Source organism: Tripterygium wilfordii, chromosome 19 (assembly GCF_013401445.1).
Source record: "Tripterygium wilfordii isolate XIE 37 chromosome 19, ASM1340144v1, whole genome shotgun sequence".
In the NCBI taxonomy this organism is placed as follows: Eukaryota; Viridiplantae; Streptophyta; class Magnoliopsida; order Celastrales; family Celastraceae; genus Tripterygium; species Tripterygium wilfordii.
Window position 1 is genome coordinate 211217 of NC_052250.1, and position 23994 is coordinate 235210.

A 23994-nucleotide genomic window follows, 5' to 3' on the forward strand; every position below is an offset into this window, starting at 1 on the left:
TATTAACTCATAAAATGCACTACACTAACCTTAGTTTGGTGCTATCTTCCTTCACGACTTAAATGGCAATATTTTTTAGCACAAGATGTTGTACGGTAAAATGCAGACTCGGTGAAGTAGGAGATGAAGGGTTGGACACTTAGCGACCACGGTGAGCACTTATATGTTCTAGGGAACGAATACGGAGATTGCGTTGTCGACTTTAGGCTTGTTTGTGTCTTCGACAACGTCGCTATGACAGCTTACGGAGCTTAGGCGTCCCGATACTTCAACCTTGAATATTTGAGTCAACCTTGAATATTTGAGCTTTGACTTATGGATTTCACTAGATCTATGGCAAATTTTGAATGAAAGAGGTATACATGGGCGGTTTTACTGGGTTTGAAGGAGAGAGAAAGTGGTTTCGCAGAGGGAGGGGAGTGTTTTTGGGAGAGAAAATCATTTTTAGGGTTTAAGAGAGAGGTGATGCATGAAAAGACGTGAAAGGATATGAATGTATTTTACTTTGTCAAAAGGGTTATATTTAAGTGTTTTGAAAAGAAGAGTTATATTTAAAAATTGTTTATTACCGAGGGTTATTTTTTAAAAAAACCCTAAAAAGAAGCAAACTATAATAACGTAATAAATATGAAAAAGAAACAGATATTAATTGAGGTTACAGCTAATTAAAACTGGGACTCCTCCTTTTATTTTAATTTTTTTGGGCAACAAAGGACACAGAGACATCAGGGGGGGGCTTGAAGACAGAGACTTTAAGCCGTCTGTTCGGTGTGTCTGGAATCTTCTTACAGCTATACGGTGTCGTCTTAGTCAACTTACTCAATGCCATTCAGCTTTTGCAGTTACGGGACGTTGTTTTAGTAATTTGGTGAAGGCACCTCCTTTTGTATTTGCTTCTTTTTATACAAAGAAGTTGACTCATAATATAATAATATATGGCAAAGGGGAACTGACGCCCCAACAGAATAAGACCGGCCTTCCAAGAACCTATGTTCTTGTACCATGCCTTGTGTAATATGGGAACAGATGCTGCTCGCAATGCCATAGTTGTTTCAGGGGAAGAACTCAGATGCTGATAGTCTTTTACATACAGGCAAACAGCACTACATCACTCAAGTGAAGAACAGGAAGTTTAGTGCAAGACATTCCCACATTTTTATGAAACATTTCATTGATTTTTCTTATCTGTACTTTTCGGGGGAACCACCCCCCAACAGCTCAACTGTAATTTGGGTCAAATACTAACTGTAAAATGGCCATTAAGAAAAGAAACAGTGGAACAAGTATCTGCATCCTGTACACCAGGACCTAAGATCCCCTCACAATGGCACTCTTTCTGGCTCACCTCCCTCCAACTCTCAACTTGAAAATGCAAACTTGTTCCGTTGTTAGTCCTCAAACACGTTCTATTTTTTTTATTTGTCTTGTGATTTTGTCACTCTGTCAGTCTTGCATTGTTAACAGAACATTCTCCTTCGCTGCAACAAACATGAAAATTGCATCACTTTCTTGCCCAATATTATCATTGGTGTAAGCATAAATAACCAAATGTAGCTTTTTGACTGTCTATTCAAGTGTAAGATGCCCTTGAGGAAGGATGTCGCTTTCCCAAAAATAGAATTACATATATCTTTTCTGGAGGAAGTCCCCAGTAAAAGTCCTTGACTATTGGAAATGGACTCACCCGGAATTTAGATTCCCGTAGATTTTCTAGCAGCTCGGTGATCTCAAGTTGCTTCGTTACTGTAGCATGTAGAACCTGCGATAAGAAAACGTGTGAGAGTGCAATTTAAATCTTCAAAAATTTGTTCAATGTTCAAAACATGTACCCTCTTCGTTTTCTCAAGATCATACTCAACACACTTGATTCTGTCCAGGGATTCCTTAAGCATTTGGTCCTTCTCCAAAGGAATGCCTGCAGGCTTGTTTCTAATCTCTTCAAATGCTTTCTCTAGTCTTTGAAGACGTTCAATACATGGAAGAACACGGTCTTCTGCTTCTTCATTATTCCCGGGTCTAAGAGCTGGTGGATCACCATTGATGTGGTGTTCAACGGAATTGGATGGGTGAATGTTGTTTGGCCTTCTCCGTAATTCAAATTGCAAACCACGGAAAATCGCAACTAGTTTGATGATGAAATTTATCAGCATTCTTGCTGTACAATGGATATTGCTTCTATCAACCTTTTCTTTGACAGTATCCAGCCAACAAGCAACTCCTGAAAAGAGGCCTAAAGTATAAATGGAAGTCCCAGGACATGCATGCATGATAACAGAACTATTATGCCCAGAAACTAAAATAAAGCCACACAAACAGAATGATCCTGGCATGCCTCATAAAAGGAGACATGACATCTGTATATAAAAACAAATCTCCTTTTAAAAAAATAGGTAAGCAATACCTTTTGTGCTTGATGTTGCTTTACGTGCAATGCTCCCCACATCATTTATTTTAAATGATTGGCCACGAGAATCTTCCACTCCTTTGTCAACTTTACTGGCTTTTTCAACAAGGGTAAAATTATCATCACAGCTGAAGTAGCCATTTGAATCTGGTACCTTGAGCTGCATATATAGGTAACTTATATGATACTATGATACAGGGAAAGAACTTTAAAGAAATTTCTTTACAAGGAATCACCGACTCACTTCTTCATGAACGGGAGCCAAACGAGGAATAGTAGAGCTCCTTCTTTCAATTGCAGAATGAGGATCATCAATATCTGACCCTGACTCGGCTGTTGACGTGTCACTAGATCTTCCCTAATAACCCAACAATTTGTCACATTTGCTGGATGGGGGGAGTATAAACCACGAACCATCAACATGTGGGTATTCACGAAAAAAAGACATTTACCTTCAGTGGGCGTATGTGAGTATAAGAGTCAAATTTCTGCTGATCATTAGACACTCTGGTAATTTGCCTCACAAATGTTGCTTCTGCATTACACACAAGCTACAGCGGGGGAACCCAAGTTAATATTTAAAAGCTGTTCGTTGTAAAAACTAATACCAGCAAGCATTATGTCTTGAAGGCAAAAAAATCAAGCTATAACTTGGACAAAACATCTGTAAGAAAAAAAGACCTACCTTCATTATGTCTGGGTCATTCCATGGACCTTTATTAGACGTAAGGCAACCACCTTTGGAAGAACAAGTGCATGAACCACCTAGGAAATCAGGCAATTGACTGAAAGGAAACGGTAAGAGGGGTTAATAAATGCTAAAAATGCATCTTCAATGCAACGGAATTCAAATTAAAACAAAAACACACTTCGGGTCAATGACTTCCTGTAGCTTATACAAGGATTTGGGGTCCAGAACCTGCAATTGCAGAAATTAAATGGACGTCAATCATTGAGGAGTGAGAATATAGGCAACAAAAAAGTTAATGCATAAACAAATTTGTCTTACTTGTATCTTTGAAATAGTCTTTGCATCAAGAAATTTCTGTGCAGCAGGCCAAAGCATTTTCTTGAAACCAGGACCCGCATTGACAATGTACATTCGATGTAAAGTCTGGAGATCCATACAAAAGAACAATTAGGAGACAAGTATGGTAGTAGAAAAGAGTAAAACTTTGCCAATACTTAGATACCTCAGGGTAGTAATTGTTGTCAATCTTTGTCATGGCAGCCAACAGATTTGCAGCAGTCCTTGTAAAATTTTTAACACCCTATATTTACATGATATGAAGTTGTCGTCAAAATTCCGCTGACAAGAAGTCTAACAACATAAACATTCAGCCACAAATAGCTGAAGAATAATGTATTAATAGAGTAATTAACTTGGGGTTCTTATTCTTGCTCCCTCCAAGCACTGATGCAGCAAATTTCTTTAGAAGAGTGATAGCTGTTCACACCCTTAAATGTTCAACCACCTTACAAGGATTCAATTGTTTGAAGACTAACATTTTCTTTCTAAAACATGAGTAAATTATGCTGGAATTAGAGTTCTGGTAAGAAAAAATATTTGGCTAGACTAATCTAGGCAGGAGAGCAATTCACATACCAAGCCCTGCACATCCAATACTGTTGTTGTTGAACATATCCGTCTTTTTGCTGCAATTGAGCAGGCGGGGAACTTTTCTTGTAGAGCCCTCTCAAACTCTTGAACATGGTACTTTAGATATCGGTCTATACTGGTGATATGCATAAGCCTGTTTGGATGAGCCTTTCCTAACCTTTCAATGTAAACAGGCCTGCCATCCTTATCAACTCCATGATATCCTTGTGGATAATATTGCAAGACTTCCTCCAGCTCCTCAAACTTAAAATCCTGAGCATTGATAAGTTCAGCAGTAGGTACAGTTTTAAAAGCCAAATGTATTCAAACAGTACCCAAGCACACACATTTATCGATCTACATTGAACAGAAGCTTGAGAAAAAAAAGATTCTCTTACGAACAAGACAAATGACAGTGCACGGTAGTAGAAGATGATTTACTACCTCTAATATGGTGTCCGTCCCAAACTCCTTCCTCCAATTAAGCATTTCTTCCCACATATGAATCGTTTTTTCAATGTTAAAGTCTCTGGCTTTCAAGAATCTATAAATTTGAAATATGAAATAGTGAGTTCATATGATTTAATTTCAAAGGGCCAACTGAAGTAGTCAAGTTGCATATGGAAGGCCAAAAGGGGTTACAATGTTTGAAATTGAAAGGCTTCACCAACCTTAACAATGTATGATAGTCATCATGTCTAGGAGGTAACAAATCTCTGTCCATAAGTTTTTGACGCAACTCAAGAACTGCACTCTCCTCTTTTGCATCTCGCACATCCTCTATTGAAACAGAAGGAACCCTGTAATCAATTTTCCTTTTACCTCTTTTCTTAAGAGAATGAGTGAACTTATTTGAAGCATTTATAGCCTTTTTCTTGAGGTTTCCAATCTTCGAGTGTCGTCTCTCATCTTCAGAGTTCTCAAAGTCTGATCTCCTCTCTCTAAGTTCATCATTAGCCCCAAATCCTTCGAAACCTTCAATATGAAAGGGAAAAAAAAAAAAAAAAAGAGCAAAATTTACATTCATTGATTAGCTATAGACTCCGAACTTTCCACTTCACAGTCAACATTAACATGGAGGGATCAACCCATAAATCGCAATTCAATAACAAGCAATATCTAATAGAATCGAGCTCTAAACTTGGGGAAATACCTGACATTTCCGTTCAATATGAAAGAAAGCGTCTTGATTTTAATCTTGAAGGGGCAAAAATCACTGCAGCAGTCTCTGCTTATGCATATATGAGCAGTTGCACTGTGAAAACCAGAAGCCGACTTGAGCATGAAAAATACAGAACCTCATAATTCATAAACATCAAACCTGAAACATATGCATTAACAACCCAATTTGGAACTCCACGAAATCACAACAGCAAAAATCACAGAGCAAAGACAACACATGGCTACGATGCAAATGACAAGGCGGCTACATATTAATCCCGCAGGTACTGAAACCATTAAAAGAAGCCTAAAAAATTCACACAAAAAAACTCACTCTGGCCGATTTCGATCAAACAGAAAAGTTTGAGAACAAAGACAAAACAATCATCCTTCGTATGATTTCTTAGAAGTTCTTACATGAATAATTACAAACGTCCAACAAATATAGATCTGAAATAGCTACAGGCCAGGATCAACGCTAAACATTAAATCCATTTCCCCGTATCATTGCCATCACTTCTAAAGGAACAGATTCTCATAAGAAATTCACCATTTTTAAACTCTACATTCCTTCGCAAAACCAGAAAGCACACCAATTTCAAGCACCCAAAATAATAAAATCTTCGATTCAGCTACAGAAGAGGAAAGGAAGAGATACCATAAATCAGCGCAAGCTCAATAAAATACATGTAAACCCGTCAAGCTACAGAGAACTGTAAAAAGGAATGATAACGCCAAACAAAGTAACGCTACTCGCATTAAAATTCCAACAATGCCGACACGCACTGTACGGATCCAACAGCAGATATTATTATCCCTCACATCCATCTCCATCACACAGTCAATTAACACAACGCAAGAAAGAGAAAATGACGAATAAACGCACCGTCTCGAAAGAGGATCGTCCAAACCCAGAAGAAGATTAAACAGGAGGAGGAAGATCTTATTTGTGATTCAATAATAATAACATAATCTAGCGATTAAATCTCTGTATCTAGTATCTGCAGGTGCATGTGGCTCTGTTGATGGGCTCCTCCGTTTTTCTCTCTCTGTGCGTGTCGCTTTCTCTAATATTGCAGATTTTGGATTTCCATCATCATTTCAGTTCAAATCAGTCTCAGGATTTGCATAACAAAAAGCAGAGAAAGACGGGAGAGAGAGAAGTGAAGATTCCAGCGCGCTCCTTCCTTGCTTTGCTTTTTTTCTTCTTTTGTCACCGCAAGCTTTATTTACTTGAATTTTTACATAATAATTTATTTATTTTTCTAGCTACCACTCCTGTACTGTCCTTTCCTTCTCCGATTTTTTATTAGTGTAATTAATTCCATTTATATACTAATAAATAAATCCAAATAAATACTAGTAACCTTTTTTATGAAATAATAATCAATTTGAGAGGAATGTTACTCTTAACTCTTAATTAATCTAGCTCTTCAACTCTTTCTACATTACCAAAAATTGTAACAATTAGCATACATCCATTGTGACTATATGATTGGGATTTTACTTGGAAGCTGCTCTGTTTTTTACTTGGAATGTAGCTTTCAACCTTGGGAAATGGAGAAATCTAGCAAAACCCACAAAAGCTATTGCTATATGATGATAAAGCCATCATTGCTTCAAGGCTTTTAGTGCATCTAGCTAGTGAAGCTAAACAATGGCGAAGGTATGACATATCCTATCTCTGGTGCATATAGTTCCAATAAATGTGGTGAGTGTACTTGGATAATTATATTGGTGATGCTAGTGGAGAGTAAATGCTGGCCACCACACATAGACTGCCAAAATTTCAACTCCATTACAAAAATATGGAATCTCTAAAGGCTAAAAACAATTGAAACCATCAAATGAAAAAGAGAGAAGAACTATATGCAGTAGTGTCCTATTATTACAAAGAGAAATATGGAGCTAGTTTGTTAGGTGAAACTTTGATTTGGATACCCTTTTGACCAAAGTTGATACCTTTATTTGTCCAAGCCCTCTAATCAAGCAAATGCGTGTGATATATATGTACGTAATAACATGGTTGACAAGCTAGTAAATGAAGCTTCATTATAAAGCCTACCACTAACATAGATGGAGTAACCAAGAAGTAATTGCGTGTACCAAAGTTGATAAAGAAGATGTTGACTTTTCATGGGTTTGTGTTTGTATACTTGTATTGTTAATGAAGCTAGATTAAATGAGGTTGTAAGTAATTAGAAACTTTTGGCAATTGGGCCTCATTTGGATGGCCAAGAGACGCCTACACCAAAAATGAGTGCAAGCATGCATATAGTTTACATTTATGATATGCCTAAGACTTGGCTTTTAAAAGAGTGTTTTGACCTAATTCTGTACCAACACTTTTCTTTAGATCAATGCTAGCTTGTGCTCCATGGATGAATCTCGCTTGTGAAATTGAAGTTGTCCACTGTTTAATACAAAGTAATCAAGAGTAAAGGGTAGACAAGATTGGAGAGCAATTGATATTGGCCTCTATAGTACTCCTAGCTAGCTAGCTACACAATTACACATGCATGCAGAAGCTAAGGAAGGTGTTGATAGATCAATATATAGTGGGGTTGTTTAATTAGGCTGCTGCTGGAATGGAAGGTGTCAAAAAAGCAAGACAAAGTCATGAGTCATCGACTCGTCGTCGGTTGATAAGTCTCTTTCAACAAGACACCAGCATATCTATCTCAATTCTCAACACAAACATATGTGTGTGTGTGTGTATATATATATACACTCCCCAAGAAAAAAATGGTGCCAGTTACTAGTCACTTTCATTCTCCCTCTCCATTAGTTAATTGGCTCTCCTGCTACTATTCCATAGATCTTCAAGAAGATATTAACATAGGATATTAGGATGTATAATGTGGACAACTTAAATATATGCTAACTATCCAAAGTGGTCGATTAATGTAATATATATTCAATATTATATGTGTATGAATTGAAGAGTGAGGAAACATTCTTTTGTTTTGTGTGAAAGAAGGAGAAGAAAGCGACAAACTGGGTATGGGATTTGGGGTGTGATTCTCTTTGTACTTGCTGCTGCCTGCAATTATTTTGAGATTTGAAAATAATAAGAAGAAGACACTCTCTTCGCTTTTTATTCGTCTTTTTGCTCTGCTTTTGCTTTTTTATCGCCGCTGCTGCTGCTGCTGCTGCTGGGGGTAAAGGTAACTCTTTTTACCTTCCCAAAGGAAACAGGAAGAAGAGCATTTCAATGCCCGTGATCCTCCCTGACCCCTTCCCTTCTGACATTCATTCACGTCTCTCTCTCTCTCTCTCTCTCTGCTGCTATAAAAGTAACTAATTTGAGATATCATCCAAAACTAATAAATTTACACACACCAGTATTGTGAAGGCTAAGTAACTAGACTACTCACATTGCACATGAAGCCTCAGTAACTACATCATCTACCGACAACTTTTGTCACGCTTAAGATTATTCATCCCTTAATACATACACTTTTTCATCTTTCCATGAAAAGTTATGCTACTATAAAGCAACTATATGTACATATGTGAGTGTGAGGCTCCTTAAATTTTCATTTCAAATTTAACATTTAATTAACATCGTGAGCCAGTGTTTTTGCATAGTTAATCACATTCACACACCTATACACGACAATGTTTGATGGGTTGTTAAGTAATTAGACAATGATAGGTAAATAATTGAGCAATTGTTGTTACTGGACTACTACTGCATAAAGGCAACAAGCACGTACACTCTCTCTCTCTCTCTCTCTCTCTCTCTGCTAATGTAAATTACTAGAAAAGCCAAAACGAATTGTGGCAGCTTCTTGTTGAATTTTACTTCAAAAAAAGGACGTCTCATGCAAGTTCTTTTTGCTCACTCTGTTTGTGTTGTGTTGGGGCCCTTGGGGGTAGTCTTGGTTTTATTATCTCTGCCTCTGCGACGCATTTATTACCAATGGAGATATATCGAATGGGCATGGAACCCCCCACAGTGTCTGCAGGGACACTTGGGAGGCACAGCCGCACAAGGCCCCCCCACCTCCCCTTTTACCCCTTTTGTTGATGCAGACCGGCTTGTCTTTCGCAGCTCTCCTCTCTTCCACATATACTTGATCTGATGCATATGTGACTATGTTTCGTCCAATTGAAAATGGAAAGGGCCTGGCCATCCGTTTCCACAAAATATAAGGTTCAATGGGCCTGTACAGTTATGTTGTGAATTGTAACTCATCCCTGCGTCTGGAAAACAATCAAAAGATGCCTGCTCTGCTCAAAACACATTCATCCATTCCATTGCATATAATGCCCCCACTCTTAACATGCAAAACAAAAGTGAGATACCAAGCAATTTACTTCATAAAGCTTCCATAAATATATCCAGCCACTAAGTAACCTCTTAATATAACAGGCAAGAGCTTGTCCCAGAACCAAACACAATTGAACCAACCGAACACGATTCTTAAAATCTTCAAATAGGTTTCTATTATTTACTTATTATTATTATTATTATCACCATATATTTAAAGTCCCTTCAGCAATGAACCTAGCAGTTTTAGCCCATCGCATATTTCTGGGTCCAGGAGCGGGCAGTAGTTTCATACTTGCCCCTGTCAGTCTTGTACATGTGAGCAATCTCAGGAACCAGAGGATCATCTGGGTTCGGGTCTGTCAGCAGCGAACAGATAGACAGAAGAACCTGCAAGAGATGCAGTCATGGTATATTACAAACTTCTACGACATATCATCAACAACACAACCAATTCTGTAAAAGTGAGATGGACATGTCAAAAAAGATGTGGGTTCAAATTAATGCAAAAGTAAGATGCTGCTACGATTGGATTTGTGCAAAACTCAGAGAATGCACACACGAATGAAAGGTCAATTGGATATTAGAGTACCTTGGATACTGTAAGGGCAGGGCTCCACTGCTCCTTGAGAATGTCAAGACAGATACTGCCATTGCTATTAATATTAGGGTGGAAAACCTTTGTACGGAAAGAAACCTATCAAAAAACAAATCACAATGTGAGTTGCGACCTCAAAAGGGATTCAAATTAAGCACTACTTTGCTACATTTCTTGAAATGCAATAGATCGGAATGAAGGAAATGGTAATACCACAAAGGCGAAATGTTTTGTACAAAAATGACCATCAAACGTCATGAGAACTCAAATCCCATAACATTGGCAAAGCTAATTCATTGACCCAAGAGTGTGCAAACAGGAGCAATTTCACTCCCCACCCACTCAACAGTCGATTTTAACCGTCAACTTAGTTATTGGCTTATCATCTTGATTTCTTCTCTCATTTTCCTTTTTAATTATTTTTTCTCCTTTTCAATTTCTACTTGGTTGAGGCAAGAGATTTTGGGGGCATGGGGCAAATGCCCAAAAAATTTGATGAATACAAGAAACGCAGAAACAATGATATCCAATCAAAACACAGATATATTAAGACGTTAAAAAAAAGTTTTAAATAACTGCAAACCTATATTGTTAATGAGTTGCATGTCTTGGTGGCATAAAAAAAATGCCACAGCTGTTACCTTGGGAGGCTTGAAAGGGTAATCAGGTGGAAAGTGGATTGACACAAGAAACACTCCACCAGCAAACGGGCTATCTGCGGGGCCCATAATTGTAGCTTGCCAGTGAAACATGTCATCAGCAACAGGACCTAAAAAAACATACCACAATGATCACAAACTCAAATCAAATTATCAAGATAAAATTAGCCAAGAAAAGATGAGTACATTTTCATATGGACAAAAAAAAAAATTATTCTTTGGTTTCTTATGCCAACAATATGAAAGACTAGTATGAGCCATGTGCCGCCTTTGCTGATTGCCTCCAAGCTCATACATATTTTAAGCAAATCAAGTTCTCCACAGTGACCCATGTGCTACCTACCATCTGGTGAACAGACATTTTCTGTTCAAAGAGGATTTGGAGTCAATTGACCACACTCTTCTTATTGCACAAGATCAAGGACAAATTGGATTTAGCATGTGGAAGATTATGGTGCAAGGTGGGTCACAGACGGGATGCAGATGAGCTTAGGGTCTGGAGCTCTCTTTGGACAAACGAAGCAAACATGAAGCTTATTCAGTCTACTCCTTAGGCAATTATGCTACTACTATGGAAAGCGAGAAACAATAGAACATTCAACAGTAGGGAAACTTCTATTGAATTTTTTGTTGAATGGAGGTTTATTTGCTTGAACTTAAGGCTTTGAACTCATGTAACAACTTATTCGAGGCTCTCTGTGTAGCCTCCTTATAGTTCCTCGGCTGCACCTTCTTGGTGCTTCAAAAAATTTTCACCATTCAAAGAAAAGAAGAAAGGTGGGGGGGGGGGGGGGGGGGCCCCCTCCTCATGTCTCCAGTGGCAGTGAAATTGAGTTGAAAGAAGTTGAGAAACGTGGAAAAAACTATAGTTTAGCCAGTTCCCTACATCATGAACCATATTTGATGCCTCATATATATATATATATATATATATCATACTATCAGTGCATTCCAATCTTATCTAGAGATTGATAAAATCTGTAAAGAAAGAGAAGAAAACGAACCAGCACTGCATGAAACTGGAGGGTCTCTCTGGAGGTCCTTCAACTCCTTGTTGATCCTCTTTGAAGCCATCCCGAAGTTCTGAAGATCAAATCATTCATAATATCCCATCACTTGTGACGAGCATAATTATATATTTATATGGCAATGGCATGGCTTATAAATACTGTAATATCCAGTAGAATTCTAAATAAAAAAATTCAAATAACCAACCTACAACTTAGTGCCTGGAATGAGAGAGTAGAGGAACAAATTGAAATATAATGGCACCTTATCAATACATGATTGCATTATCTCAGAATCACCCAAAAGCAATAGGACTGGCAAACAGACTAAAGTTCCTCACCAATCAATGCACTGTATTGAAACATACACCACAAAAACCAAGCTATCCCAAGAACAAATTATATGTCATCCCATGTGTGGTTGAGTTTTCAACTTAGTAAAGCGTACAATTCCCCACAATTCACTCATCAACCAAAAGGCCTCACCATATACATTAACTGTCACTAAGAACCCACAAGGTACTAAAAAACCAACAACGACAAGACGAGAAAAAAGAAACTTGACAATCTATCCACATATCAAAAAATATATATATTTCTGACGATTGACGAAATATTAAAAAAATACCATTAAAGTATCCGTACACAAGACTTGCTCAAGATTCTCAACGACAAAATCCCCCCATCAAAAGACGATGAAAACCCACATAACAAATCATAAACCCCATCATAAATCGACAATCAAAACCATGAAATCCTTCAAACAAATCGACACCCACGAATAATCAAACCCAAGCTGAATTGATCAAATAACAAAAAAATCTAAACAAAAAGGGAGTTAATCTTAGCTTAATCGTTTGCTTACCACTTGAGGGTTTGCTGTGCCGCACCGATTTTCGAGGCTTCTGTAGTCGTGAAGGGTGCGCGAGTGACGAATCTAAATAGGAGGAGAAGAGGAGTTTGAGAACAAAAGAGATTCCTGAGTTCCTTGTGGCGGTGTCTTTGTGCCACGCTGGGCCGTTACGTGGCATAATTTTATTTGCCTGTTATTATTCCAACAACTTTATCCTTTTAGTTTTTGTCTTACCAACAAATAATAAAAAAAGTTTAATTAAACACAAAACCTATTCTTTCTATCATGCCACATATTGCAATTAATTAAGCTGGTTTTTTTTAATTATATGCATCCTTTTTTATTTTTATTTATATTTATATAATGGACATCCATGTTTCTTCCAAATACAAACAATTATTTTGTTTTTGAAAATATTAGATTATAATGGACATCCATGTTTGATGTTTCTCCCAAATAAAAAAGATTTAGAACAATTATTTTGTTTTTGAAAACTTTAGTACCTAATATTTGGTTGTTCTAATTTTTTAATCTAAAATCTTTTGCAGTTAATTTAAGTTTTATGATGAACTACTCCATTTGGCAGACAAAAACAAAGCCAAAGCCAAAGCTTGACTTTTGAACTTGGGACCAAATATGGATCAATGCATCAAATCTTGTTTTGAAGTCATGGACTGGCCCAGTCCAGTTATAATGGGCTTAGATAACCCCAAGCATGCTGATAAGCCTTCCATCAAATGTAGGAGTTGAATGGGCTAAGCCCAAGAGAGCTCTTAAAAGCTTGAGGCCTTGGCCACTTTTAAGATTTTTCTTTTATGGCATAAATTAATTTTCTAATGAACTATTGATAAAATAGAAGATAGTGGTTTCTTAATTCTTATCATCTTCAAAGCAATATCAATGAATCTAATATTTTCTTCCATCTTATTTATTGTTGATATTTGAGGGTTTCCTAGTGGCCAGTTAGTGGCATGCAACTAGTTGAATTGTAAAAGTGGGTGTCACAATCATTTCTGTAAAATATGGGGGAAAAAACCCATAAATTCAACGAGATGAAGAGTGAGTGAGACTAGTGGCATTAATATATTTTTGTTGTTTACCAAAAATTCAATACATCTCTTTCAATTGCATAATACACTTCCTCATGATGACTGGAAAAATGTAATTATTTCTAATTGTGAATGAGATATTGAGATTGCTTTCATGATTTGGGTGATATAAAGTTGGCGACTCAATTCTGGTCCTCCCCTTATTGTTCATCCACATTTTCTCTGTTTGTTTGGTTTTCTTTATTAGTTTTTAAGGGAAAGAGAAAGGGAAAAGTCAGCGACTTTTCGTTATACGTGGTGGGTTCACCACAAAACTTGGATTCAAAATTCCAATCAAACATGGAACCACCACCCAACGGAGAGGATTAACAATCCTTCAAAAAATCCCCAATCTCAACTGCTTCTCTGCCTCCTCTTTTTCCTGAACAACAACAAAATACCGTCTGTTTTTGGGTGTCTTCTTGTTTTTTACCGCCTACTTTTGTAGCTGACGCATTTAATTCGCGAAGCCGAAAGGGTGGTTTTGTGGGTTCCTGATATTTTTTGGTGGCTTTTGGAGATCTTTTTGGAGTTTCAGCTGGAATTGGCTAGCTAAAGGTGCTGTCTTTGTCTTGTTTACAGTTATGCATAGCTTTTCTAATCAGAGGTCATTTTTTTTTTAGCTTTATTGCTTCTGCTCTACGCATATATATTTATTTTGTTTCTCTGGATTTTGAAGCATTCCAAATAATTAAAAAAAGAAGAAGAAGAAGAAGCAGTCTTGGAATGATGACATATTACCATTGGAATGAGATTGTATTTGTGTCTACTGGTTTTATTAGAAAATAATACAGATTAGAGATTTTGTCACAAACATGAATAACTATCTAGCTGTGGGAATCTGCCTGATAAGTGACTTAATTGATCTGGTTTTTCTTTTATGTTCGTTGGATCTAGAGTTGGATTTCCTGCCAATTAGAGCATGTTAATAAATTAGAAATCCATTTGCAATTACACGTTTCGCCATATGTGTCTTTTGTGCAGAAGCCTCTATAGGAAGGTTGATTTAGTACATAGCCTCATGTTTTTGGATAATGATCAGTTGGAATTTGACCTGGGTTGGATCTGGACAAATGACGAATGACCAAGAAACATTTTTTCTGAATCTATTATTCCATTTCACCATTAGTAGTCTTGATAACTTGCTCATGTAAGTTGAAGTGCTGACTTATTGCAATTGTAATCATTCTAGGTTTAAGACTGACATTAATTGATATATGGAGTTGATTGCAATAAGTGTCCAATAATTTCTGTGCTTCTTTATTGCTATAAACTGTCGGTTCTTGTTTTAACCAGTTGCAATTGTAATTGTATGCTTTTCTTTTTATAAACTAACTGGGTTTCTTCCACACTGCTCCATGTAGCAGAACACTGAAAAAACTCCTACATGAACTCTCAAGCGAGGAAATATTTTGAACCAGAAACCAAAATTTCTAAAGGAACCTGATTTATATTAAGGAATAAGGAGTATCATAATACGTCATTTAGAATAATAATGATATCAGACAAGGCAACCATTGAGCTATAATGGATCGATTTTTGCTATATTTTTGGTGATTGCTTGAAGATTCTTGGCATCTCTACTATCTAAACATGACTGCTTTGTTTTTCTATGCTTCATTGTCCATCTTGTTATATTGGTCGCAGTTATTGTTGCTTGAGTTTCTCTTATATTAGTTCTTTTTAATCCACTAGTAAGTTGGTGTCTTTCAATATTTTGTTCGTTTGCTTGTAATTTTAGGCACAAATTTAATTATATATAGCACATCCTGCTTTGGCTTTTCAATCAGCAATGGGAGGCGTAGTGGGAAAGAATGAATCACCTAGGAGTGTATGGATTCCAGAGACAAAGCTTGAAGCCAAAATGGTTGAAGCTCTGCAGCGGAGGTCGTCTGAGGGAACTGCCATGATATCGTTCAACAGCATAATCCTGAAATTCCCCAAAATTGATGAGAGCTTTAGAAAGTGTAAAGCTATTTTCGAGCAATTTGGTAGGTACACCGACTAGTTGGTATATTTGTTGAATCAAGTAAGATTTTGCAAGAGGTAATAATGATGACCTTAATAAGTTACCTGATTGTTTCTGGGCGGATGGAGATATATAATAGCACTAATTCCCCTTACATGCTTTACTAGTTCTTTTAACTCCTAAAAGATAATATGTCTAATCTATTTCTCCATAGATGAGGACTCCAATGGCGTAATTGATCAGGAGGAGTTGACAAAATGTTTTCGAAGGCTAGAAGTTTCTTTCACAGATGAAGAGATCAATGATCTATTTGAGGCATGTGATATAAATGAGGATATGGGAATGAAGTTCAATGAGTTCATCGTACTTCTTTGCCTCGTCTATCTTCTAAAGGATGATCGAACTGCTCTTCACGGTGTATCCAGAATACAATGCTATTGTTCTTTCCTGCTTTTACTTTAAGTACTAACATACTTCCCAAGCGTGGGTTACTGTCTAAAATTCAGTCTTTCTATCAACCAATAATTCTCTTTTGGCCAAAATGGGTTATCAATGGATTAGTGTTTCTGCTTTTTTTTTGGTCATCCATGACTTATTCCAGAAATCACGGATGGGAATGCCAAATTTGGAAGCCACATTTGAAACGTTGGTTGAAGCATTTGTGTTCTTGGACAAGAACAATGATGGCTATGTCAGCAAGAGCGAGATGGTTCAAGCCATCAATGAAACAACTTCTGGGGAACGATCTTCTGGTCGAATAGCCATGAAAAGATTTGGTACTCTCTCTCTCTCTTTCTCTTAACTCCTATTTGGTGAACTCATTAATATTCGAGATCTACCGTTGGAAATCTAAAAGCAATAATGAAGCACATGTTAGTTGCTTGGGTGGACGAAGGTTGTTTATCTGAAACAGTGAGTTTTTTTCCTGAGCTTGCTAAGTTCATATTCTTATTTTTTATTGCAGAAGAGATGGACTGGGACAAAAATGGAATGGTGAACTTCAAGGAGTTTTTGTTTGCATTCACTCGATGGGTTGGAATTGACGAAAATGAAGACGATGAAGAAGAGGAAGAAGAGAAGATTTGAGCAGTCAACTGTTATGCACTATGTCCTCATTGGCCACCTCTACCTGTGAGATCCATTAATATCCAAGTTGAGCAGAGCAGCCCAGGAGGGTCGTATTTGCTTTTCTTGTTAGTCTATTAAGTTTGTGTAAACATGTAGTAGAATAATTCCATCACTCCTTCCTTGATCTTGTGATGTAAATAGATTCAAGTATTAAAGTACTCAGCTTGGTTATGCTTGATCAGCTTCCTCTTGTGATCAGGTCAAATTGCTTGACATGATTATCCTGCATTAGGGACTTGTTAGGCTTACAGAGTTTCATGATATCTAAGAAACATTGATATGAGGATACTCTTTTCCTTACCAGTTCCATCACACATACCACCCCAAGTTCAACCAGCAACGTTACACACCAAACACCACGAATTAACTGATTGCGCAAATAGTACAGCAGATGAATCATGACAAGAACGCCTTGGCCAATTTCAATTACAATCTAAACACGAATAAAATTTCCATCGCGCACAAATTTCACACAGTTCGACTACCTTTAATGAATACAAACAGTGCACTATCAGGATATTAGCAAGCATAATAACTACAACATCATTATACCAGAACTTTCATTAAAAGCATACGATAAGCCTAATAATAAACTGACAATCTCAGTGAGACACTGCTCCACCCAAACAGCCTAAAAGCAAATCCTCGAACTCAGTCCTTCACCACATGATACTGCCATTAACCTCTCCTCCAAACTTACGATAAACACACTTCATATAACAACAGGCTAGAACTTGGCACGCTAGCAAAGCCAGTGCTATGATGGCAGGTGGATGCATTGGCCGACAGCAACACCTGTTGGGTGGGAATTACTGTGTACTGGCAGAAACTAAACTCAAAGCATGCTCCAAATGCCACTCGAAGCAATGATCCCTCACCCTCTGGTCTTGGCCCTCTTCATACTAAGGCTGTTGTGGAAGGGGGATACCGAACCAGACATGGGAGAACCTTCATCACGAAGCGTACCATTGATTATTGCTAGCTCTCTTAGCTGTTGTTTTTTGTAGAAATCCTGAGATTCGTCCTGATAAAAAAGAGTAAAACCAATGCCAACGGTCTAACTCAGGAAGGGTTGGAAATGATACTCACAAACTCTATGCATCAAATAAGGGAACAAGTAACTTACAATAGGTTTCAATAAATCTTCAAGTATCTCACGTGCTTGCATTAGGCGAGCATCAACTATTTCTACTGGTAATTCTGCCTCGATGAGGATATGGAGAGGTTCATTCAGATGCTCATACCCTGGTTTCCCCCTCATCATTTCTTCCTTCAAGAAATTTAAAAAAAAAAAAATCCAACAAACTAGTGTTGATGTTCAGACAATAGGATGGAAGAGGAAGAGGGGACTTCCCACTTTATATGGGAAATAACATCAGGTGGATGCTAAATTTTTTTCTTTGTATGGAAACTACAGGTAGATACTAAACCTTTTTCCTTTATATGCAACTACAGATGGATGAGCGCCCCATTCAAATGAGCAGGCATGCCTTTTTTTAGGAGGCTGAGTCACAGTTAACCCCATTGGACAAATGCCCAAGCCTCAACAAAAATTATAAGTCTACTTCTCAACTCAGTTTTATTTCATACAACTCAAAGTTCTATGTACTATCCTTCCAGGCGAACATGCGACCCAGTCGTAGAGTTGAAGGGGTGCAACCTAAAGGTCACAAGTTCAATTATTGGAATCAATATATCCACATACTCTTAGATTAATGCATACAAAGTTGGGTCAACCTGGCTCCAGCCAAATGGTTGACCTTATTTTATGCTTAAGCTTGGTAAAGCTGATCCCAACCAAAACTGAAATCATCCGGGCTGGACCCTCACTACAAAACATACGGGTAGAAGTAAAAATGGGCAGGGCTGAGCTGGGCTCTGCCGTGGTCAGGCTTGGCCTAGCAACATTTTGTCAGGCTCGAGCCAAACTCAGGCTGCCTAGAAAACTTGAGCTCGTTCTCAGCTCATAAAAAATATTAAAGCTCAGACACTGCTCGTTAAGCCTAATTATATTAACTATTCAAATCAAACAATTTATCTCATTATTATTTCATTCTTAATTTGAATAATCTCTATCATAAAAAACAACTATTATCCATGAATCATAATAAAATATGTTTATATTAACATATATTGCTATAGATACATATTCGAATATTATATATAGAAAAAATATATATGGCTGAGCTTCCTTAAGCCCAAGCTTGGCCCCTTTAATTTGCTTGGAAAGAGGCTCAAGCTCGGCTCATTTATTAATAGGGCCAAGCTCAAGCCGAGCCCTTACCGGGGCCCATCAGGGGTTAGCTCACGAACAGCCAACCCATTTACACCCCCACATACAGGCACAGACATGAACAGACAAACAACAATCATCAGCAAAAGCAAAAACAAGCTCATTGTTACCCTGGCTAGATCCTTGATGCTACCATGCCCTCTGATAAGAACACGGCACTCTGTAGTTGCTTCCACTCGCTTAAGAGAATTCCCCCGAGGGCCAAGGAGTCGCCCAACAAAATTGTACTGCAACACTAAGATAATTTCAGACAATGCTAAGAAATGAAGTAGAAACAAACAGGATCATAATAGGACATCCATACATTAGGATACTTGTCAACAGGAATATCCACTCTCATAGTTCTCTTAACAATAAGGCCAGATGAGCTACCTTGAGAACTCAACCAGTTTTGTTTTGATGAGGGCTGTAATAAACCCGACATCTGCACAGTATAGTTCATATGGAGTCAGAAAAATAGTAGCATACAAACAGAGCCCCGATTTGTACGATGTTTATGAGAAAGATCGAATTTAAAGGGCAAAGAAGGTTTGCAGATTCCCACAACTGCCTTGGAAAACCTTAAAGGATTATTCTCTTAAAGGAAATGAAAAACAAAGCAAGCCATAAGCACCATCAGACAGAACAGTAAAAAGCTTGAAGGCTGACATTGAAGTGTAGTCACAAAGATAACGAATTGCAGTACAAAAGGACAATTCTTTTTGGCATCAAAAGTAAGCTCAAGAGCCATAAGAGTTTGGCTAACTGCTTCAGATAAACAAACTGAGCAACACTATATGCTTCAGCAAAAGAAACAGTAGGTACGTCTCCATAAATTGTTCCAACATCTCAACTTACAACACAAACTGAAAAACAACCATCTACTTTATTGAATGGTCGGGTTCCGACAAATACAAGACTCCCATCAATCCTAAACAATGAACAACCCTTAGCTTGATTTCTTCAAATCAGGCTCAGCAGGAAAGGCAGCAAAAACCATAGTGTTTTGAGAAAAAGGAAGTTATTCCTAGATGCCTCTTTTGTCTTGACAGCTACAAGCCATCCAATTAAAAGAGAATCTGGAACAGAGTGCTAAGCTAAGATCTATTATCGCGACGATGGTAACCTCATACTACCTGTCATAGCAAACTTCACATAAACGGAAGCATTAATTTGTAAGTTAGCAACAAACATTAAAAATATTGAGTCAGAAATGCTTCTAGAAACAGTAAAATCAGATGGGAAAAAGGGGTTATGTTAATGGTTAGTATCCGTACATCTGATTGAAAACGTGACGCCCATCCATTCATATCGGCTCCTCCATTTGAGAATATCCCTCCGGAAGCCAGGGGGCTAGCACGTTCAATCCCACTCTGCCCTAAAACTGATGCACTCCCCAACAGCGTGGTTACACGCAATATTTCTGCTCCAAAAATGTCAATTTTCAAGAACATGTACCAGTTAGCATGGGTTAACAAATTAGTCAGTAGTCAGCACAAAATGGACAGCAAGACGGACTGTTAACAGAGTTAAAAATGAATGCTTTCCCCTTAAAGTAAATTAAAAATATAGTGCAAATTTATCATAAGATGAAAGACTAAATACCACATTTGCAGTGTCCCATCCTGACATATTCATACACAGGAAGAATTAGATGATTGCATTGACAAAGAAAACGCATGGTTTAAAGTTCAAAAACTCAGTTTACCATACCCTCAATTGGTGCTCCCCAGAATCAAGACTCAATAGATTACTAACATTTCCAGTAATTGGTGCTACGGAGGAAGTCCTTTCTACAGTAAGTGCCACGCAAAAATATTATCTTCCTTTCCTAATGGATGTTGATGTATGTGAAGTGAGTTGATTCAAAAAAATTGAGAATCAGTCTCGAGAGTGGACTGTTTAACACTGGAAGGGAAAAGATCAAGAAAGAGGAATATATTATCCAAGATAACTGCAAAGATCTTATGTCCCTACGCCTTTTACTTGCCTACATGTCCAAACCCAAGGCTCCAACCAATAGCACTGAATAAATAATAGCAAAGCCTTGATTGTGTAACCTCATACCTAATTCCTGAAAAAATGCTACAACCTACCAATCAAAAAACACAAACAAAAAAAAAAAGCTTGCACATAGAATGATCTGGAGTATCGAGAAAATAATTATAAAAGAAATTACTCAAAGTAGTCAGCATGCCGACATAGTCTCATTGCATAAATGCTCCCAGTCAATTTTCATACCAGCCAAAGACCAAAAGGCTCTAGATTGCTGAGGACATAAGACTAACTCTAAGGTCATCCCAAATGTGCTATAGCGCAGAGCCCGAATCCATTGCCATCAAATCCCAACTACATGCAATTTAACCAGCTATAGTGTGATTATATCATTTGTAGGATGCCTGCCCTGCCATACACTCATGCTAAGACTCATCCAATATAAAAGCTATTATCCCAATAGGTAATATAAATTCCATTTGAACTAGATAACTTAACTCTAGCAATAAGTTCTCAATCATCAAAAACGGACATTTAAAAGCTGCAGAATTTTGATTGAGTTTCGAAGTTCAAACCTAAAACAGAACAATGAAAGAGAGCATGGACCAAATCTCACGGTCACCGAGAAATTGATAGCATATCAGAGGCTTTTTTCACAATAAAGGCACAATTTTTAATAGCTAATTTATAAAGCAAGCGCAACGATCATATAAAAATCAACCAAATCCACCAAAAATATCTCCTATTTTTGAATGGAAAGTTAATGAACCAAAATAGGGTGCCCGTGCTTCTATAATTGGTACTAGAGACACCCAATTTGCACTCATTTGGTAAGAAAACTCCTTCACATCCAAAACCTAGATAGAGACAATTCCATAATCTACTTAATGTCAGAAATTGAAAATTAATGTCACAATTTTAGGAAAAAACCAGCACAAGAATCCTCAAGGAAAGCCATCTAGAGCTAACGAGCACCTGGCACATAAAACTACCTGCAACTGGATGTCAAAAACATGATCACAAAGAACAAACCAGAAATACTTGAATGTGGTTCTCTGCATAGTTGTTAAGTGTGCAAAGCGTACTTGAAGCGCAATGGTATCGCATCGCTTCAAAGCGCAAAGCACACATTAAGCGCATGCTTCAAAGACAAGAAGCGCAAAATTCAAAAAAAAATTTTTAATAAGTTCAAACATAATGACATATTATATATATTTCAGTACAAAAACAAGTTCAAGTCAAACTAAACAATCAACAACGAACAAATATAATATTCGTGATGATTTATATTTAGTTAGAGACCTACAACCATAAATGGAAAACAAGAGCAAATAATGGTTTCAAGTCTAATCCAAAACGGTTCCCTTTCAACGTGCAAGAACAATGTAGTTTTAAAACTCACCTTGATTTAACAATCGATAAGTAATTGGTACCACAGGCATAAACGGACTAAGTTTCTGGCGCTCCGCCAACAACTCAGAGAGATACCTGCCAATAGAGAGATAAAGAAAAGTAGCATCAATTAGTTCTGCAGTTACTGAATACTTACCATACATAGAAAAACTTCTAAGAAGATAATAATATATTGTAAAAACATGCAATTTTATGAAGTAGAAACACGCTGTGCATGTGAGTCCAAAGACAACTGCATGACTACATGTGGAAAAAGGCAGAACAAACAAAAAATTGCAAGAAAAAGACCAAAGATGAACGTTGAATTCTTAACACGACATGATAGTCATAAGTCATCCTGCGAGGTTAAGTTACAACAGATGCAATTATATACTTCAAGATAAGCATCATTACTGAGCCTAATTCCATTTATAACAAAGATATTTTGAACAAATAAATTACAGAGATAACATACAGTCATCATCATAAAGTTACGTGTCGTGAGTTTAGCACCATGCAAAAAACAATAAACACAGCTGTTGGCATATCACCCAACAACAAACTGCTGAATCAGCATCAACAAGGGTGGTATGCATGCAGAGGCCATTATGCAAAATAGATGATCTTATACTATCATCTGCAAGAGTAACTCAACTGAGTTCACCATGTAACCAGATTATATGCTAGAAAGCTTTAACCAAAAAAAAAAAAAGGCTCAATGGATCCACTTAATTTCACAAACTAAGATGACAATATAGAGTTCATAGTGAAAATACAAGTGAATCTCAGCTGCAAGCATGCTGGATTATCCAATAAATTTAATTATGGCAATGATCACTTAAATACTTGCAATAATCAAGCTAATCAAACACTTGTATACTGAATTCAAATATCCACCACTGAACAGTAACCTCAAAGGTAAAAGGATCCTTGCCGATCATCGACAAATCAAGATTCACAGATTAAACAAGAACATACCAAGGAAATCATAACTCACACACTTGCATAAAAAAGACCTAGATCGAAGTAAAACCTAAGAGTGACTAGATCTCCTATTAGTTACAATAAATGAGTATAACTATAAGAGCACAAAGGGAAAGAGAAGTTACTTCTCCTGTTCCAGCCTAATGGCGGAGACGGACGAAGGAGCGGACCGTAACCCGGATATGTGAGGAGAGTGAGGAACAGAGGGTGACGGAGAGTAAGTCATGTACCTACCACCGCCACCTCCTCCTCCTCCGACACCCGAAGATGTCATTCTTGCTCCTCTCGTCGGTGGTCGCGCACTGTTAGCTGTGGTTTTGAGACTGGTGGGGGAGCGATCCCAACCAGACGCTTTTTGTCTATCCAGCGTCGCTTGCTTCACTATATATACATACAAATACAAACACTTGCGCTTGTCTTCTGCCTGCCATTTTTGCTTTTTTATTTTTTACCTTCCTTTTTTGCCATTTCAAGCATCTAAATCAAAAATAAGAAATAAAATAATGTTTGATCCACCCAAAAAATGTGTCCTCATTTAACCCTCAATTAATATGTATGGAGTACCGAATAATATGAAGTGTGTCATATATATATGTTTATAATCAATG

General features: G+C 37.5%; 4 protein-coding genes across 8 annotated transcripts; 1 reads left to right on the forward strand and 3 right to left on the reverse strand.

Moving 5' to 3' along the window:
* Positions 1–1131: 1131 nt before the first annotated feature.
* On the reverse strand, positions 1132–6542 carry LOC119986195 (phosphatidylinositol/phosphatidylcholine transfer protein SFH13). 4 transcript variants are annotated; one of them, XR_005465209.1, is made up of 15 exons: positions 6052–6542; positions 5158–5259; positions 4676–4979; positions 4449–4548; positions 4011–4277; positions 3598–3675; positions 3414–3518; positions 3274–3323; positions 3090–3189; positions 2857–2955; positions 2649–2762; positions 2402–2564; positions 1830–2218; positions 1685–1743; positions 1132–1478 (listed from the first exon to the last, which is right to left on the reverse strand). XR_005465209.1 is itself a non-coding variant. In XM_038830755.1 (15 exons), the coding sequence occupies exons 2-15, from the start codon at positions 5162–5164 to the stop codon at positions 1458–1460; spliced, it is 1872 nt and encodes a 623-aa protein (XP_038686683.1). In that variant the 5' UTR covers positions 5165–5259; positions 6052–6535; the 3' UTR covers positions 1132–1457. The 4 variants fall into 4 exon arrangements, 3 of the variants coding, with proteins under 3 accessions (XP_038686683.1, XP_038686684.1, XP_038686685.1); XM_038830755.1 differs by having other exon boundaries at positions 1685–1759; positions 6052–6535; XM_038830756.1 differs by lacking the exon at positions 6052–6542 and adding an exon at positions 5824–6003 and having other exon boundaries at positions 1685–1759.
* Positions 6543–9449: 2907 nt separating this feature from the next.
* LOC119985084 (ubiquitin-conjugating enzyme E2-17 kDa) lies at positions 9450–12717 on the reverse strand. The gene is made up of 5 exons (XM_038829253.1): positions 12571–12717; positions 11703–11781; positions 10681–10808; positions 10034–10138; positions 9450–9831 (listed from the first exon to the last, which is right to left on the reverse strand). The coding sequence occupies exons 2-5, from the start codon at positions 11770–11772 to the stop codon at positions 9688–9690; spliced, it is 447 nt and encodes a 148-aa protein (XP_038685181.1). The 5' UTR covers positions 11773–11781; positions 12571–12717; the 3' UTR covers positions 9450–9687.
* Positions 12718–13795: 1078 nt separating this feature from the next.
* LOC119985653 (probable calcium-binding protein CML21) lies at positions 13796–16956 on the forward strand. 2 transcript variants are annotated; one of them, XM_038829951.1, is made up of 5 exons: positions 13796–14204; positions 15437–15637; positions 15830–16032; positions 16217–16391; positions 16580–16956. In XM_038829951.1, the coding sequence occupies exons 2-5, from the start codon at positions 15439–15441 to the stop codon at positions 16699–16701; spliced, it is 699 nt and encodes a 232-aa protein (XP_038685879.1). In that variant the 5' UTR covers positions 13796–14204; positions 15437–15438; the 3' UTR covers positions 16702–16956. The 2 variants fall into 2 exon arrangements, with proteins under 2 accessions (XP_038685879.1, XP_038685878.1); XM_038829950.1 differs by having other exon boundaries at positions 13804–14204; positions 15388–15637.
* A 181-nt stretch (positions 16957–17137) lies between these two features.
* On the reverse strand, positions 17138–23755 carry LOC119985652 (KH domain-containing protein At5g56140). Its single transcript, XM_038829949.1, has 7 exons — positions 23512–23755; positions 22413–22498; positions 20293–20438; positions 19341–19460; positions 19147–19263; positions 17870–18013; positions 17138–17767 (listed from the first exon to the last, which is right to left on the reverse strand). Exons 1-7 carry the CDS (start codon positions 23658–23660, stop codon positions 17618–17620), a joined length of 912 nt encoding a protein of 303 aa, XP_038685877.1. The 5' UTR covers positions 23661–23755; the 3' UTR covers positions 17138–17617.
* Between the last annotated feature and the right edge of the window lie 239 nt (positions 23756–23994).

Bases quoted from the DNA above. Each gene is read 5' to 3' on its own strand.
- LOC119985652 (XM_038829949.1), bottom strand. From the start codon at position 23,660: ATGACATCTTCGGGTGTCGGAGGAGGAGGAGGTGGCGGTGGTAGGTAC. The intron at 20,439-22,412 runs GTGAGTTTTAAA...TTTTTGGAGCAG, and splicing joins TTATCGATTGTTAAATCAAG to AAATATTGCGTGTAACCACG. The intron at 17,768-17,869 runs GTAAGTTACTTG...CTTTTTTATCAG, and splicing joins AAGATTTATTGAAACCTATT to GACGAATCTCAGGATTTCTA.
- LOC119986195 (XM_038830755.1), bottom strand. The intron at 3,676-4,010 runs GTATGTGAATTG...ATGTAAATATAG, and splicing joins TATTGGATGTGCAGGGCTTG to GGTGTTAAAAATTTTACAAG. The intron at 2,763-2,856 runs GTAAATGTCTTT...TTGGGTTATTAG, and splicing joins CTCACATACGCCCACTGAAG to GGAAGATCTAGTGACACGTC.
- LOC119985653 (XM_038829951.1), top strand. From the start codon at position 15,439: ATGGGAGGCGTAGTGGGAAAGAATGAATCACCTAGGAGTGTATGGATT. The intron at 15,638-15,829 runs GTAGGTACACCG...ATTTCTCCATAG, and splicing joins AGCTATTTTCGAGCAATTTG to ATGAGGACTCCAATGGCGTA. The intron at 16,033-16,216 runs GTATCCAGAATA...GACTTATTCCAG, and splicing joins ATCGAACTGCTCTTCACGGT to AAATCACGGATGGGAATGCC.
- LOC119985084 (XM_038829253.1), bottom strand. From the start codon at position 11,772: ATGGCTTCAAAGAGGATCAACAAGGAGTTGAAGGACCTCCAGAGAGAC. The intron at 10,809-11,702 runs GTTCGTTTTCTT...ATGTTTTTTTAG, and splicing joins TCCAGTTTCATGCAGTGCTG to GTCCTGTTGCTGATGACATG. The intron at 10,139-10,680 runs GTAACAGCTGTG...GTTTTTTGATAG, and splicing joins ACCCTTTCAAGCCTCCCAAG to GTTTCTTTCCGTACAAAGGT.